The 17,062-nt window shown below is 42.7% G+C and overlaps 1 protein-coding gene across 1 annotated transcript; it reads left to right on the top strand.

Moving 5' to 3' along the window:
* Positions 1–1,083: 1,083 nt before the first annotated feature.
* ARR3 (arrestin 3) lies at positions 1,084–16,147 on the top strand. The gene is given in 18 exon segments (XM_016207389.2): positions 1,084–1,104; positions 1,385–1,414; positions 1,564–1,624; positions 1,824–1,868; positions 10,709–10,745; positions 10,747–10,900; positions 11,019–11,076; positions 11,225–11,294; positions 11,945–12,096; positions 12,227–12,304; positions 12,551–12,623; positions 13,012–13,149; positions 14,640–14,723; positions 14,993–15,012; positions 15,171–15,233; positions 15,530–15,539; positions 16,062–16,088; positions 16,090–16,147. Coding segments are annotated over 18 exon segments (1,179 nt in total).
* The last annotated feature ends 915 nt before the right edge of the window (positions 16,148–17,062 follow it).

The raw sequence follows: 17,062 nt of genomic DNA, 5'->3' as shown, positions 1-17,062 counted from the left end.
GCCAGCTGGCACTCAGGCTGAGAAACATTGCAAGAAACCTCTGGAAGCTCCTCTAGGCTCACCCTGGGGCCAGACCTAATATGCATAAAAGGGAAGCACTAGAGAGATATCTTCTTCTCTCTAAGGGCCCCCTTCTCCAAGGCCTAGCACCTGGGGTATGGATGAGGAGAAGGATGGGAAAATCTAGAGAGGGTGATAAGAGTGAAGAACAGGTTCAAGAAAGGCTTTCAGTCCAGCTGGCATGGCTTAGTGGTTGAGCATTGACCTATGATCCAAGAGATCTCATTTCAGTTCCTGGTCAGGGCACATACCCTGGTTTCAGACTCAATCCCCAGTCGGGGGCGTGCAGGAGGCAGCCAATCAATGACTCTCTCATCATTGATGTTTCTATCTCTCTCTCTCTTTCCCTTCCTCTCCTTGAAATCAATAAAGGCATATTTTTTTAAAAAAGAAGAAGAAAGTCTTTCAACCTCCAGAGAGGTGTCTGTCACCAATGAAGAACATGAGGGCACCAACCGTTTTTCTCCTACAGATCTCCTTTCTTAGCTGAGAAATAAGGCCACTGTGAAGTGAACTCAGGCTCAGAATCCATTGTAGGAGCAAAAGCAGACAGAGCCTGTTTTTGTTTGTTCATTAAATCAGATAGTTAACAAACATGTCTTGGAGCCCACTGTGTGCTAGGTGATATCCAGCCTCATTCAGTTTAATTTTCCTCACACTTTGCTGGATGGGGGCTTATCTCTAGTCCCTTTACAGACAAGTTTCTTTCTTGAAGGCTTCCAAGAGTGCCCCAGCTACTCCAGGAAAGCCAGCACTTTCTGAAGAATGGACACTATAGTTAGCCAACAATTTGTAAAAAATAAAAACCAAGTAGGGTAAGAATATGGCTGAATAAGTACCTTTGTCAGGAAAGAGAACAGTAAAAGCACTTTATGGTGAGAGTTATCTATCTAAAGAGGGAAGGCTACATTACACCAGGTGTACTTGGGTGGTATAACAAAGGGAGTTAAGGATACTAGGGACCAAATGATTGAGCCTTCCTCCTTCTCTCCCTCCTTCCAGAAAAGGCTCTAAATCAACTCCATGGCCAACATTTCCAGGTAAGTAAGAACTCCTAATTCTCTGATCCTACGACTTTTCCCCTACCCAAATCCAGTACTTGCCTTTGGGACAGAGGGGGTTCCAACCTTCCCCAACTTGTGTCTTAAACTCTATCCCAGTTACCTCCACCTTTGCACCATTTCAAGCCCCTTGGGCCTCTTCTAATCCTAAGAATATTTCCTTTTTTCCCCACTTAACCTTTCTTTCCCCTCCCTTCCTCTCTTCTTCCTTTCTCTCTCAATCTTCTTCCACCCTATCCTCTTTCTGGTTTTCTCCCCATAAGGTGTTTAAGAAAACCTCCTCTAACGGGAAGGTGAGAGAACCTGGCCCAGCTGGGCAACTGAGAGGGCAAAAGGGATAGGTGAGTATATCCTTCAAGGTCTCAGGGGTTTGGGTTGAAGGCTTCAGGTGACTATGTTAAAAATGATTATGAGAATAACACAGCAGGTTGTTCCACAACAGCTTTCTGTCTACCTGGGGAAATGGGACTTTGTGGACCATGCAGACATGGTGAAACCCATTGGCCAGTGAGTCCAAAAAGGGAAAGAGCTTGGGGAGAAGGGTATGGGAGCCAGGGAGTGAAAGAAGGCCAAGAAAGGACCATTCAGTAGAAAAGGGCAATTAAAGGGAAAAATGGGAGAAACCATTTCAGGGATCAACTTCCGCTTCAAGGTCTGAGATCTTTTCCTGACCAGGGGTTCCATTGCTCCCTCTTTCCACAGATGATGTAGTCTTGGTTGATCTTGATTACTTAGAAGTTTGAAAGAGTGAAGAAACAAGATGGCGGTGTAGGTAACAGCTGCACCCGCCACCTCCCACAACCACATCAAAATTACAACTAAAATACAGAACCACCATCACTCAGAACCTCCTGAAATCTGGCTGAACAGAAGCCCTATAACCAGGGAACTGAAAAGGCATTGAGGCTGGTAAGAGGGGTGGAGATGTGGGCAGATCAGGGCTGGATCCTGGAGACATAGCCATGGGCCCATACCTGGTGCAGCGGGTTAAACCCGGGAGGGACATCTTGGCAGTTGGAGGTTTCCCGGACGAGCGAGGGGTCCCAGCCTCATTTCGGGCTCCCCAGCCCAGGGCTCCAGGACCCGGAAGAGAAATCCCCACAACTTTGGGCTGTAAAAACCAGCAGGGACTGTTGCTGAGGAAGTCCCAGGCAGCTCCTCTTAAAGGGCTGGCACACGGACTCACTCAGACGTGCTCCCTCTGAGCTCCAATGCTGGGCAGCAGCTTGAAAGGAACCTGGGACATTTGATGAGGAACTAACCTTCCTGAAATTGGGGGGAGAGGTGAAGGGGCAGCTTTCTCCCAGACAGAAGAGCTAGCAGAGGCCATTGCTCCTTTGGCGAGTCCTCCACCCAACACAGCCGGCAGGCAGGTACCATATTTGAATCGCCAGCATCTGACTCACACCTTTGGCCCTGCCCCGGTGATTCCTGGAAACCATGCCCCTCCCTACTTGCAAGCTTATCCAAGCCATTTCCAGTGGCTTTTCTCTGCAAGTGGCCTCTCGAGCCTTATGCTTAGGACTTTCCAAAAATCTATCAAACAAGCAGCAGCGTGCCCCATATGTCTTGATAAGTAGCCCCAGGCCTGGCACTAGCAGCAGCCTGCATTGGTTCATAGGTTGGCCTCTCCTGGGCAACGCTAAGCCCAGCACAATAGTAGCCAACTAGGGTTTGCTGTGTAGCTTGTGCTGGGTGGCCCTGGGCAAGGCACTGCCAGAGGCTGACTTTGCACCTCCTGGGAGGCCCCAGAGACTGCACCTGGTGGTCAGACTCGACCACACTGGATTACAACCTTACTACATCCACAAGTGACACACTCAAGGGGTGCACTTAGTGAACACCAAAGCTCCACTGAAGTAAATCCTGTTCCATAGGGGTGTCTCCAGAACAGCAGTTCTTTAGCTGTAGTTGCAGCTGGTGCTCACAGCCAATTGGCCTGGGGGTCAATTCCTTCCAGTGGCACCAATAGCAACCAAGGCTCAACTACAACAGGTCAGTGCACACAGCCCACACAGGGGAGCACCTAGAAGGCCCAGCTCAGGTGACTGGGGAGGCTGAGCCACTGGACCCTACAGGACGCCTGCTACACAAAGCTACTCTACAAATTCCAGGAGACATAGCAGCTCTACCTAATACATAGAAACAAACACGTGGAAGCAGCCAAAATGTGGATACAAAGAAACATGTCACAAAGGAAAGAACAGAAGAAATCTCTAGAAAAGGAACTAAATGAAATAGAACCAAGCAAGCTACTAGATACAGAGTTCAGAAATATGGTTATAAGGATGCTAAAGCATATTAGTAAAAGTATTATGAAAACAACTGAGACCATCGATGACATAAAGTACCAATTTGAAATGAAGGCTACACAAACTGAAATGAAGAATAATTTACAGGGAATCAATAGTAGAGTAGAGGATGCTGAGAATCAAATCAGCAATTTGGAACATGAGGAAACAAAAAACACCCAACCAGAAGAGCATAAAGAAAAAAGAATCCAGAAATATGAAGATAGTATAAGGAGACTCTGGGACAACTTCAAGAGGCCCAGAATTCATATTATTGGGGTACCAGAAGGAGAAGAAAGAGAGCAAGTAATTGAAAACCTATTTGAAAAAATAATTACAGAAAACTTCCCCTACCTGGGGAAAGAAATAGACTTACAAGTTCAGGAAGCACAGAGGGTCCCAAACAAGAGGAGCCCAAAGAGGTCCACAGCACGACACATCATAGTTAAAATGCCTAAGGTTAAAGACAAAGAGAGAATCTAAAAAGCAGCAAGAGAAAAGCAGTTAGTTACCTACAAGGGAGCACCCATATGACTGTCAGCTGATTTCTCAAGAGAAACTTTGCAGGCCAGAAGGGAGTGGCAAGAAATATTCAAAGTGATGAAAAACATGAACTACAACCAAGATTGCTCTACCCAGCAAAGCTATCATTTAGAACTGAAGGTCAGATAAAGAGCTTCACAGATAAGAAAAAGCTAAAGGAGTTCATCACCACCAGACTAGCACTACAGGAAATGCTGAAAGGTCTTTTTTAAGAAGAAGCTAATGAACAAAAAAATCTGATGAACTAAATAGATCTAGAGACATTGATGCATGCAACAGACAGTCATATTTCAGAGGAAAGAGGGAAGGGGGGTGGAGGGTGGGAAGAGATTAACCAAAGAAGTTATGTGCATATATGCATAACCCATAGACACAGTCAATAACAGGGTGAAGGCCTGGGGAGGGGGTGGGAATGAGGTGGAGGGGGTCAATTGGGGGGGAAAATGGGACACCTGTAATACTTTCAACAATAAAGATAAATTTTTTAAAAAAGTTTGAAAGAGTAAGTGAAAAATCTTTGTTGGTCTTTGTGTCAAGGGCCTCAAACTGAAATGTCACACATGCCAGGCGAGTAACCTGAGTGAGTGGACTAAGCAAGTGAACTGGAGGGATATAAGAAAAACCAAATAGTGGCAGGAACTGTGAATTCCTTGTCTGGTGGGGGCTAACAACTGGGAATTCCAGCCCAGTGGGGCCAAATTTTCTGATTGTTAGAGGAAATTAAGCTCAGAATAAGACCTTTAGAGGCACAAAATCTGAAAATATTATGGTGTCCCTTCCCCAAATAATATTTTAAAATAGATATGTTTTTAAAACATAAATGAAATTTTATTTTTCAAAATTTACATGCATGCTGAAATTTAAATAGTTTCTAGAATTTCTGATTTTCTCCATTACTGTTGGTGGTGCCCCTGCTTCACTGCTGATCAGAACATGGGCTTAGATTGCCTATGGAAAGATTCAATATGTCAGAAATCCATATTTTTATGCAAATTTCCTGATTTTCAAATGTTGGCAAATAATTAAAAGATTTTTAAAGACCTGGATAAATTTTTAAAAACCTGTGTTTTTCTATAAGCTTGGCTGTGACCCGAAGGTTGCAGTTTTCTTTTGTTTTTTGTTTTTTTAATTTATCTTTATTGTTGAAAGTATTACAAATGCCCCCTTTTCTCCCCCATTGATCCCCTCCACCCTGTACCCCTCCCCTCAGGCTTGCACCCCACTATTTTCTGTGTCCATGGGCTATGCATATTTGCATATAAATTCTTATGTTAATTTCTCCCCACCCACCCCCGCCTTCCCTCTGAGATTCGTCAGTCTGTTCTATGCTTTTATGTCTCTGGATCTATTTTGTTCATCAGTTTATTTTGTTCATTAGATTCCACATATGAATAAGATCATGTGATAACTGTCTTTCTCTGACTGACTTATTTCACTTAGCATAATACTCTCCAGGTCCCACCTTGGTGTCTCAAAGGGTAAGGGAACCTTCTTTTTTATAGCTGCATAGTATTCCATGGTGTAAATATCTGAGAAGGTGCTTGATATGATTTCAATCTTCTTGAACTTGTAGAGACTTATTTTGTGTCCTAACATGTGATCTATCTTTGAGAGTGTCCCAGGTGTCCTTGAGGAGAATGCCTATTCTGCAGCTTTGGAGTGGAATGTTCTATAAATGTCAATTAAATTAATCTTATCTAGTGTATCATTTACGGTCACTGATTTTTTGTCTGGAAGATCTATCCAGTAAAGTCAGTGGGGTGTTAAAGTCCCCTACTCTGACTGTATTGCTGGCAATCTCTCCTTTAAAGTCCTCTAGAAGTATTGTTTTTCTCCCAACCTTGGTGAGTCTTTTGTTCTGAGGTGGGTCTCTTGTAGACAGCATGTATTTAGATCTTGTTATCTTATCCATTCAGCTACCCTATGTCTTTTGATTGAGACATTTAATCCATTTATGTTTAAAGTTACTATTGATAGGTACTTAGCTATTGCCACTTTATTTCTTTATGCCTATGTTTCTCATTCTCTGTCTTTCAACTTCTTATTACAGCAGTCTCCTAAAAATTTCTTGCAATGCTGCTTTGGTGGTGATAAACTCTTTTAGCCTTTTTTTTCTGTCTGGAAAGCTCTTTATTTTACCATCTATTTTGAATGATAACCTTGCTGGATAGAGTAGTCTTGGTTTCAGATCCTTGTTTTGCATTACCTTGAATACTTCATGCCATTCCCTTCTGGCCTGTAGAGTTTCTGATGAGAAATCAGCTGACAGTCTTATGGGAGCTCCTTTGTTTTCTCATGCTGTTGGGCATCCTTATGATCAGAGAAAAACTGGGGTATAGCTAGTAAATTAACCAACTTATTTAAGACTCTCAATTTCTCTTTATTTCCAAAGCCTAAATCGTTTTTTCACTTTCCTGCAGAATCTTCAGAATAATCTACAGAAAGAAATTTTTAGTTTAAAAAATGCATTTTGGTCCAGGAATAAGATTTTTTCCCTTTTATTCTAATCTTCCCTTAGTAGAGTTTGATATTATTATTCACTTAAGCTGTATATATTTAAGGGAATTCCTTAGCTATTTTATGTTTTGTTACTTTTATGAAGATAACTTTATTTGCATCATATTTTCTATTATGTTTTTTTCTCCTGTCAAGTTGCATTTGTTGATGTAAAATATGCTTACTCTATACCATTGAGTGATTAAAGGCCAGTTGTAGGGCAGTATATGTGGTTGTGTGAATGAAGTGTTGTTTAATAAAAATCTATCTGGGATTTTTCTTTATTATTTCTTACAGCTGCATGTGAAACTACAATGGTCTCAAAGTAAAAATTCAAATTTTAGAAAAGTCAGTGAGAGAGAAGTCATAAATACCTAAGGCGACCTTATATTTAATTATAGAAACAAAGTTGGGAAGCAAATGCAGCAGTTATAAACAGGGTTACCTCTGTAATGTGACATATTATGGTGGAGTTATGCTTTATCTTTTTTGTATTTTCTCATTTTCACACAATTAATATGCATTATTTGTATAATAAACACAAGTATAAATTAATAACTTTAAAGTAGATGTTGAATTTTTAAAAAATAAAAACCAGTATGTCCTAGCACAAACAAAAGATGATTCTTAGCTGCTTGAGAGCCAATAAGGTCTTGAGAGGCAGTGATCCCCTCCCCACATGCAAACAGCTGGATGTGTTAAGAACAACTCATCTAATACCCTCACCTCAAGGGTTACTAGATCCCTCTGCCTCACCCCTCCTGATCTTTTTCTGTCTTATTCTTCATCTCTTTCATTCCATCTCTCCCCATGCTTCCTTCCAGCCACCTCTTTTCCTCTTTTCCTCTTCTCCCCTTCTCTATATTTTCCTTTCCTTTGTCCCATCTTTCCTTTTCTTTCTCTCTCCCTTTTCCCACTTTAATTGACTGTACTTGAGAACCATGGTGAATTTATTTGTTGTCAATTTGGAAATTGTTGTTTGTCTTAACTGTAGAAAGATTAGAAAGTACAGATGATAATAAAGATAATTACTAGTAATATCTTAGTTCATATTTATTCATCTTTTCTGTGTAGAATATCTATATTTTTATTTAAAATGCTATATTATTGCCCTGCCGGGTGTGGCTCAGCAGTTGAGCATCAACCTAGGGTCCAGGAGATCAAGGTTTGATTCCAGGTAGGGGCACATGCCCGGGGTTGAGGGCTCGATCCCCAGTCGGGGGCATGCAGGAGGCAGCCAATCAATGACTCTCTCGTCATTGATGTTTCTCTCTCTCTCCCTCTCCCTTCCTCTCTCTGAAATCAATAAAGGTATATTTAAAAATTAATTAATTAATTAAAATGCTATATTATAAATAATGTTTTCTAATCTTTTGTCAATATATAAAAAATCTCTAGTTTTAAAGTTGCCTAGTCCTATACTGTATGGTTTAGCCAATCTTCAATTCTTGGATATTTTTTGCTATTATAAACAACCCTGTGAAGTACATACTTGTATATATCTTTTCATGCTTGTCCAATTATTTCTTTAGGCTAAATGCCTAGAAAAAGAATGATTGGCCAAACAGCATTCATACATATTTTAAGCTTTCTATTGTCAAATTGCCCTCCAAAATGGTTATACCAATTAACTCTCCCTCCTGCAGTGTATGAGGCTGCCCATTGCCCCAGTTCTTATAAACACTACCATTATCATTACTTTCAGTCTTTGCTGTATCTTTTGAATGTAGATTCATTTTCCTTGTTCTTAATTTTGAAAGCAGATAATCTGACTGTTCAATATTTTGATCTCTTAAAAATACTAAAATAAGTTGCTTTCTACTAGTGTATGGCTGTCATTAGTTTTCTTTGGGTCAGGGCTCCTGATAAAATTAAGATTGCCCATCTCTGTTATACAGCCTTCTTTTCTTCAATCTGTGTCACTCTGTCATTGGAAAGGTGTCCCTCTGTACTTCATCCCACACTCCACTGGTACATTGAAGCAGCTTTCTATTTCCCACTAATCTTAGGTACCAGCTGCAAAGTATGAGTTCAATTCTAACTGTTCCATTTCTGCCAATATTTCTATGATAACCACCACCACCACCACCATCATCATCATCATCCACATCTATAATTACTTTACAATTTTCTATACATCAACTCCTCACAATTGTCCTATGAGCTGAGGTTGGGTACACACAAGTCTGGGCTTTGGAGTCAGACAGGATTGAAATCCTGGGCCACCACTTAACTACTCTGAGCTAATTTTCTCTACCTGTAAAGCGGAGATAATACTTCAGAGGAATGTTGTGAGCTCTAAATAACATATGTAGAGTTCTTAGTGCAGTACTGTTGACAGGTGAAATAACTGAGGCTCAGAGAACTAGAGGGATTTATACAAGTCATGTTCAAGCCCAGATATATAAAGCCCATGTTCTGACCATAGAGAATTCTGTAATGAATACCCTGTACTCACCACCCAGCTTTGCAACAACATGGATGGACCTGGAGATAATTATGCTGAGTGAAATAAGCCAGTCAAAGAAAGACAAGCATCACATGATCTCACTTATATGTGGAATCTAATAAACAAAATAAACTGATGAACAAAATAGGTCCAGAGGCATGGATACATGGAACAGACTGACATATCTCAGAGGGGAGGGAGGTGGGGGGTAGGAAGAGATTAACCAAAGAACATATATGCATATATGCATAAGCCATGGACATAGACAGTAATGTGGTGAAGGCCTGGGGTGGGTCAGGGGCTGGGCAGAGAGGGGCAAAGGGGGGGAAATGGGGGACATCTGTAATACTATCAATAATAAAATAAAAAATAAAAAAGCTAATTTAATCTTAGTTATAGAGAAATAAAATGAGACTTTTACACACACACACACACACACACACACACACACACACACAATTACAGAAACAAAGTGAAGTCTCCCTTGTGTCCTTTCCTCACCCCATTCCCCTTCCTCCCTCCCTCTTACTTCTCTACTCACCTCCACCCTACTTCTACCCACTAGCTCTAATTTGGTGTTTATTATTTCCATGATGTTTCTACATTCTTACTTTATATATCTGTGAGAAACTTTGGTATTGTTCTACATGCTTTAAAATTTGATAAACATAAATTTTTATAAGTGTATCATTCTGCAGCTAGCTTTTTTTACTCATTAGTTTTTGAGATTTAACCATTTTAACACATGGGGTTCTAGTTCATTCATTTTAATCTCAGTTTAGTATTCCATTATATAAATATAGCACAACTGTATTATCCATTCTCCCATTGACAGATATTTAAATTACTTAAAGTTTTATGCTATGACAAACATTGATGCAATGGATATTTTTATACATATCTTTTTGTAAACATGAGCAAGAGTCCCTCTAAATTCTTCTTAGGTCATAAGATATTGAGCAGATTCAATTTACTGAAAATACCAAACAGTTTTCCAAAGTGGTTATCCTAATGTATACTCCCACCGGCAGTGTGTAATAAACTCCTATTGTTCCATATCTTCATCAACACTTAGTATTGTCAGACTTTAAATTGTTTAATAACCTGATGGATATGAAATGTTATCTCATTGTGGTTTTAATTTACATTTATCTGATTAATAATGAGACTGAACATGTTTTCATATCTTTTGTTGTTGTTGTTGATCTTCACCTGAAGATATTTTTTTCATTGATTTTTAGAGAGAGTGGAAGGGAGGGGGAGAGAGAAACATTGATGTGAGATAGACACATTGATCTGTTGCCTCCTGCATGTGCCCCAACTGGGGCCAGGGATCGAACCTGCAACCCAGGTATGTGCCCTTGACCAGGAACCAAACCTGTGTCCCTTAGGTACACAGGCTGGCACTCTAACCACTGAACCACACCGGCCAGGGCTGTTTTCGTATCTTATTGCCCATGTCATTTTGCACTTTTGTGAGGAGACAATTCATATTCTTTGCACACTTTTATATTGGGATATTTTTATTTTTGATTTGTAAGAGTTCTTTATATAGTACAAATGCTAAACATTTGTTTGTCATATGTGTTGCATATATTTTCTCACAGGCTTTTGCTTGTTTCATTGCTTATAAAGACTCTTGATGTAAAGAAGTTTTAAATTTTACTGTAGTCAAATGTATTAGTCCTTTTCTTTATGGCTATACTGTTTCAATCATATAACACTGTCTCTCCATGTCTTAGGAGCCATTTAAGACCTTCTTTCCCCCTCAGGCCTGACAGGTCACTCTCTTCCTCCTTTGCCTGCAGTGTTTTTCATGTTGACATGTGACTTTCGATATGGCCATGGATGTGATTGGTTTGACATTCCTCAAAGACATCTATGTACAGGTCCAACAAGTCATCCCAGCAGAGCCCACCAACCCCCAGAAGCCCCTCACAGTCCTGCAAGAGCAACTGCTGCACAAGCTGGGAGACAATGCCTACCCCTTTACCCTGCAGGTATTGACCCCAAGTCCTGGACAACGTTTCCAGGGAAGATTAAGAGAGAAAGCTAAAGAACAACTGAAGAAAGGAGTCCCTATTTCTTTTGTTTGCTGCCCTCCTTCTAATCCACTAGATGGTTGTCAACCTGCCCTGTTCAGTGACACTGCAACCAGGTCCTCAAGATACAGGAAGGGATAGATGGTCAGTGCTGGGAGGAACAAATGGACAAACAAGACTGGAGAATTGAACAGCTTGGGAATGGGGTCAGACATTCCTTACAGTATACAAGGAAGGGAAGCACAATGTTGGAAATGAGTTCTCTTTGCCTTTGCCCTTTGCAAGCTTATGGGGTTGACTTGGAAGTGAAGAGTTTCTGTGCTGAAAATTTGGAGGACAAAATCCTTAAGCAGTATTCTTTGAGCCTTTCCAAAATCACTACCTCCAAACTGTGCCAGGAAACAGATCTGCTCTCAGGACAGAAACAGCCCTATTTCTAACCTGTCACAGCACTATCACCATCAACTCAGATGCCTGCTCTGATTCCCCTCTGACTTCTCTGCTTTGCTCAAGGGCAAGGGTCAGCAAACTTTTGTGTAAAGGGCCAAAAAATGACTATTTAGGCTCTGCAAATCATTTAGTTTCTGTTATAACTACTCAACTCTACCACTGTAGAGTGAAAGCAGCATAGATAGCACAAAAATGAATGGGGATGGCTGTGTTCCAATACAACTTTATTTATGGACACTAAAATTTGAATTTTATATAATTCCCACGTCATGAAATATTATTGTTCTTTGAATTTTTCAACCATTGAGAAACGCAATAACCGTTCTTAACTTATGGGGCATAGAAACCAGGCAGCAGGCCAGATTTGGCCAGTGAACCATAGTTTGCTGACCAGTGGTCTAGATACCCACATCAAGGATCTAAAGGAGTTCTCTGAGAAAGGCTTTCACCCATCTCCAATTCTCAAGCAAGGACTGGACTATGGGGTTGGCATGGGAAAGGTCTGTGAGTCCCAAAAGAGAGGTTCTGGCTAACCCCTTGGCCTCTACTCAGAAACTCAGCGAGGCTAGTGATTCAAAAAGTACAGTTTACACACCTGGAGGCAGACCCTGGCCCCTGGGCCCAGGCCATCTGCCCCTTTCTTCTATCAGCTCAGCCCCTTTAACTTCAGGCCTGGATGGAGAAGAAGGTTTGTGACCCCCACTTCCTGTCCTCTACCCCACAGCCCCTCTGAAACCTTTTATTCACAGATTTCCTACTTGGGTAGACAGGGATGGAAGCCAGGTGGCAACAGGTCTAAGGAAACAGGAATTCTGGGTCTTGATCTTGGTGTTCTCCCTGGTCAACCCATCTCTGTCAATGTTTCTATTAACAACTGCACCAGCAAGATCACTGAAAAAATCAAGATTTCAGGTGAGCTTCTTTTCCTATCTCTCTGCACCTGGTCCTGAATCCACAGATCTTTTTCCAAAACTCTGCCCTACTTATTCAACCTGTATTCCCTCCAATTTGGGCTTATCAAAATAGTTATTTTTTGTTTGTCCGTGAGCACATTTTAGTGCATCATGCATATTGTATAAGATCACATCTGAGGGCAGTGAGTTGGGGTCTCGAGGATGACTGATTAATTATAGTCATCTGCTTTTCCTGGCTGTTTAGTTGACGAGATCGCAGATGTTGTCCTGTATTCACTAGACCAGTACACCAAAACAGTGTTCATTCAGGAGTTCATGTGAGCTGGAGCTGAGGCCCTAAGTCAAAGTGCCAAGGGGTGGGGTGGTGGGAGGAGGGCTGAGGGCCAGAGGCAGAGGAGAGGGTTGGGGAAAGTGGGTAAGAGCCTAGGACTGAGAAAAGTCGAAGTGAGGGCTGACATGGATAAAGGGAAGGATTCCCAGGAGAACTAGAGGGAGGATACCCACAAGAGGATCATCAAAATGCTGATAGAAGGCAGGGACACAAGGACTTTCCATCAGAGAAAATTGTTCCCACTCTCCATAGTTAGACATGCCAGCTCTCTTGGATACCCCAGTAGATTCATGCAATTGTGGAAGATACTCTTCCGAATGAAAGTACACTTAGTTGGCAAGCCTAGCCTAAGTTCTTCTCTTCTTCTTTCAAAGGGAGACTATAGCTGTTAACTCCAGCTTCTCCAAGAGCTTTACAATAACCCCACTCCTGGCTGCCTACTGCCAGAAACAGGGCTTGGCACTGGATGGAAAACTCAAGCATGGTGATACCAATCTGGCCTCTAGCACAATGTAAACTCAAACGTGACTCCCAGCCTCCATTTTCTATTTCCTACCCATTCTGCATGTTATATATACAGTTGTGAGGTTTCACCTTCAATAAAGCCTACCTATTTTTTTAATGTCCCTAGGTCAGTGTTCATAGATCCCTCCAGGCCTAAGGGCCAGCAGTAAGCTAAATAATTCCCATGGGATCAATGGCAGGCTTGGGTCATAGTCAGCAAGAAAGGAAAAAGTGGAGAGAAAAAACTCCTATGTTGTATATTATTTCACAGCTCACAAAGGTCTTATGTATGTATTATGTTTTCTTCATAAAAATCCCACTAAAGTAGGCTGTAAAGTTGTTTGTGTTCCATTTTATACTTAAGGACCCCGAGGCTGAAAAGATGAGGGAATTTGTCTAAGCGTGTGTAGCAAATAGTGGCAGAGTTAGAAAGGATTCTAGCACATGTCATTTGGTTCTAACACTGTGATCTCTACAGTACCTACTCTCTAGGGAAGATAGAAATGGATGAAAGACTAGGAGATGAGAAATGGAGGAAAAGGAGGTCAAAAAAGGAGAATGATATGATAAAAATTGATAGAATTCTATCAAGTCATTCATTTGGTCCTATCACTTCAGAGGCCTTAGTGTTAAATGTGTCTCCCAGGAAAAACCATCTGCCACCATCTGACAAGCATTAATTCCCCCATACCCCTCCCCATGCCTTATCAATCATGTAGCTATAGACTATTAATGCTAGAAAGACCCTTAGAAATCATCCAAACAGCATTAGTTTATAGAAGATCAGCACCCCCAAGCAATGAAGAGACTTTTCCAAGAATACACAGCTTTCTGTGCCTTATTTTTCAATCAGTGGGGTTTTTTACTCGGCACCCATTACATGTGGAGAATACAAAGAAGTTAAAGACAATTTCTGCCTTCAGTCAATTTATGGTCTAGATGGGGAACAAAGAGGAATGCAAATGTAATCTAATAGTTAAATATTAGTACCTGTGGTTCAGATTATAAATCCAATAGGAGTTAAAAGAAGCCAACAAAGCTAGAGAGGGTGTCCTGGAGAAGATAGAATAAGCTAGATCTTAAAGAATGTGTAGAATCTGGTTAGCAAAAGAGGAAGAAAATAACATTTCAGATTGATAGCATAGCATGAGCAAAGGCTAGAGGGTGGGAACCCCCGTGGCATGTTTTGGGCATAGAAAGAGTATGGGTCCATTTAGGTTGTTTTCCAGGTGTCAGGGAGTTAGGACAGAAAAGGTTAGAGGGGCTGGGTGGGACAAGATTGCTAAGCAGAGTAGTTAGATTCAGTGAGGTAGGATATTGAGCAGAGGGTGACATGGTAAAACTGGATTTTAGGAACAGAAATGTGGTTCCAATGACTAGGAGAGAGTAAAGCCTGGGAGGCCTGTTGGAAGACAAAAGATGCACAGGAAAGGACTGGGGGACTTGATTAATTACTCCTCCTCCCCCACAAACACACAATGAATACTACCATCTCCAGTCTTAGACCTGGAATGAACAAGGAGCTGCTGGGGATCCTGGTGTCCTACAAAGTCAGAGTCAATCTTATGGTGTCCAGTGGAGGGTGAGAGAGGGTTCAGGGTCTGTCTGAGTGGGGGTTGAGAGTCCAAAGATTTCTCCCTTCTGTTTTCCTCCCAGTTAGACTGATCCAATCAAGCGGTTTCCTATCCTTCTCCCAGATCAGGTTCCCTGTGAGCGCAGTGAGCAAACCACCTTCCCTTCCAGAAACCTGTTCTGTGGCTAACTTGGTCTTACGATCCCTCATCCCCCAGTAAATTATATTCCCACTTTCCATTTCCAGCTGCTAATTTTATGTTGTCATTCTACCCTCAGCATCCAAGGCAACTTGACAAGCCAGGTAAGAGATGTGGGGAGGGGAACTGGGACAAGAGGAGAGGATGAGGAGATAAGGAGACCAAAGGATTGATGGGGGAGTTTGAGGCCATCCCAGGATGGAAAACTGAGCGAGAGAGGTTCAAGGAGTGGACTTGGAGGGAAACTTTGCCTTGAGATCCTTGCAGTGATGTTGGTGTGGAGCTGCCCCTGATCCTGATGCATCCAAAGCCATCTCATGGTGAGTGACCAGGTGGAACTCACAGGAACGGTGGGCCTTCTGGTTGGGGACCAAACAGTTCTGCTCTCATGGATGGGGACTAGCAGTTTGGGTGGAGATTGAATAGCAATAGGCAGGTTAGGTGTCTAGGTTTTCAGGGGAAGTAGTGTGTATGTGTGTATTGTGTGGGAGGGAGAGGGTTAAAAAGGGAGGGGGAAGACATTTCTTCAGAAACTGAAGAGCCCCTTATCAGCTTCAGCTTCATTTTCCCCTCCCTCTCCTTGCTTGCTACTGAGGCTTCTAGGTAAGGAAACAAGAGGCCTGGAAGTCCCATCACCCTTTCCCCACTGCCATCCTCCATTTTTTTTGACAGTGGATATGTAAAAAAAGCTTCCTGGAGTGTTGCTTTCAATACGTTTATAGTGAAAACTTACGGTTTTGCTTTATGTTATAGTTCAGTGCTTTCAGACGTCCACCTTTTCCTTTCTGCATCCCCACTTCTCCTCTCGGGATCACCCTCGCCCTTCATCTCTTCCATTCCTGCCAGCCCTTTCACCCTTATTTCCCTCTTTCATTCTTCGATCCCTTCCCTCCATCCCTCCCTCCATTCTAATTCCCCCTCCAGTACTCACCAGGGCGTTTTGTGTTGGGTCTTTGGGGAGGGAGCCAGTGAAGGGAAACAATCGGGTGTGGTCAATCTGGAAGGGGTGGGGCTACCCTGTGGGGTTTGAAGATGTGAGCCGGAAGACAGGGAAGGGATCACTTCTCTGGGATCAAGAAAAGGAGGGAATGTGGAGATGCCCAGAAACTTGTTCCTAACCCTCCATTCCCCTCTGCTGCTTTTGCAAGCTCTGAGGACATAGTCATCCAGGAGTTTACCCTGCGGGGAGGAGAGGCAAGAGACTTTGGCAGCAGAGAGGGACGAGGGGAGCTGAGCAACTGGCTCTGGAGCTTGTGTGAGAGCCCCACTGTAACGCTTTAATAACTCAGCTTGTCCAGAGATTCCTGGCGATCTCTTTGGTATGTCCTCCTCCAGGAGGGTAATGGAACTATCAAGAACGAGCGCCCCCCTTCCACATCAATGATTAGATTACCCTGTAGCAGGTGCTTTTCCCCTAAATGACCCCTGACTTCATAGGTCCTTCAACTTTCCCTCTGGGTGCTGTCCATCCTTGCTTCCCCACTCCCGAGATCACCCACTGTCCCAGAGGAGAGAAAGAACAGCAGAAGCTGTGGGCCAGTGGGCAGAGCCCAGGCCCAGAGGCGGTCCCAAGGTGGTTTGAAGAGCAGTTGGACCGAGAGCTCCGTGACTTCAGGCAGCTAGCCACGAGGTATGCCTTGACATCCTGCGAGGGCCACAGCAAGAACAGAAGCTTCAGCCTGGAAACCATCAAGGGATCCCAGTACTAATCTCTGCATAAATCCAAACTCCTGTTCCTGGAGGAGCAGGGCAGTGGGGCTCTGGGTTGGGCTTGGGGGATAAGGAGGTGTGATTGTATGGAATGGAGTAGAGGGTTCCCTGGTTCGCCCAGGGTGACAAATGGCTTACTTATCTACCTCACAGTGGGGAAGACATCAGTCACCACCTGGTTCATGATCCAGAGCTTCAACTGCACCGGCCAGGTGAGCCCACCAGCAAGGTATCATTAGGTACATTTTTGCCCCTTTCCTTGGTCCACTCACTCAGGGATTCTTCTCCTCAAAGTTATCTATTGTAAGTATTGAGAAGTTGAGCAGGACAGCCTTCTCAAAGGCTATTCTCCACTTGCAGTTCTAAGGCTGCCTGATATTGGGAGTAGAGGAGGGGTAGAGTGCGTCTCTCTCATTTGCAGGCAACCATTGGAATTGAC

This window comes from Miniopterus natalensis, chromosome X, assembly GCF_054644295.1.
Source record: "Miniopterus natalensis isolate mMinNat1 chromosome X, mMinNat1.hap1, whole genome shotgun sequence".
Taxonomy (NCBI): domain Eukaryota; kingdom Metazoa; phylum Chordata; class Mammalia; order Chiroptera; family Miniopteridae; genus Miniopterus; species Miniopterus natalensis.
Note: the sequence above shows the minus strand (reverse complement) of the source record. Positions and strands in the feature narration are given on the sequence as shown.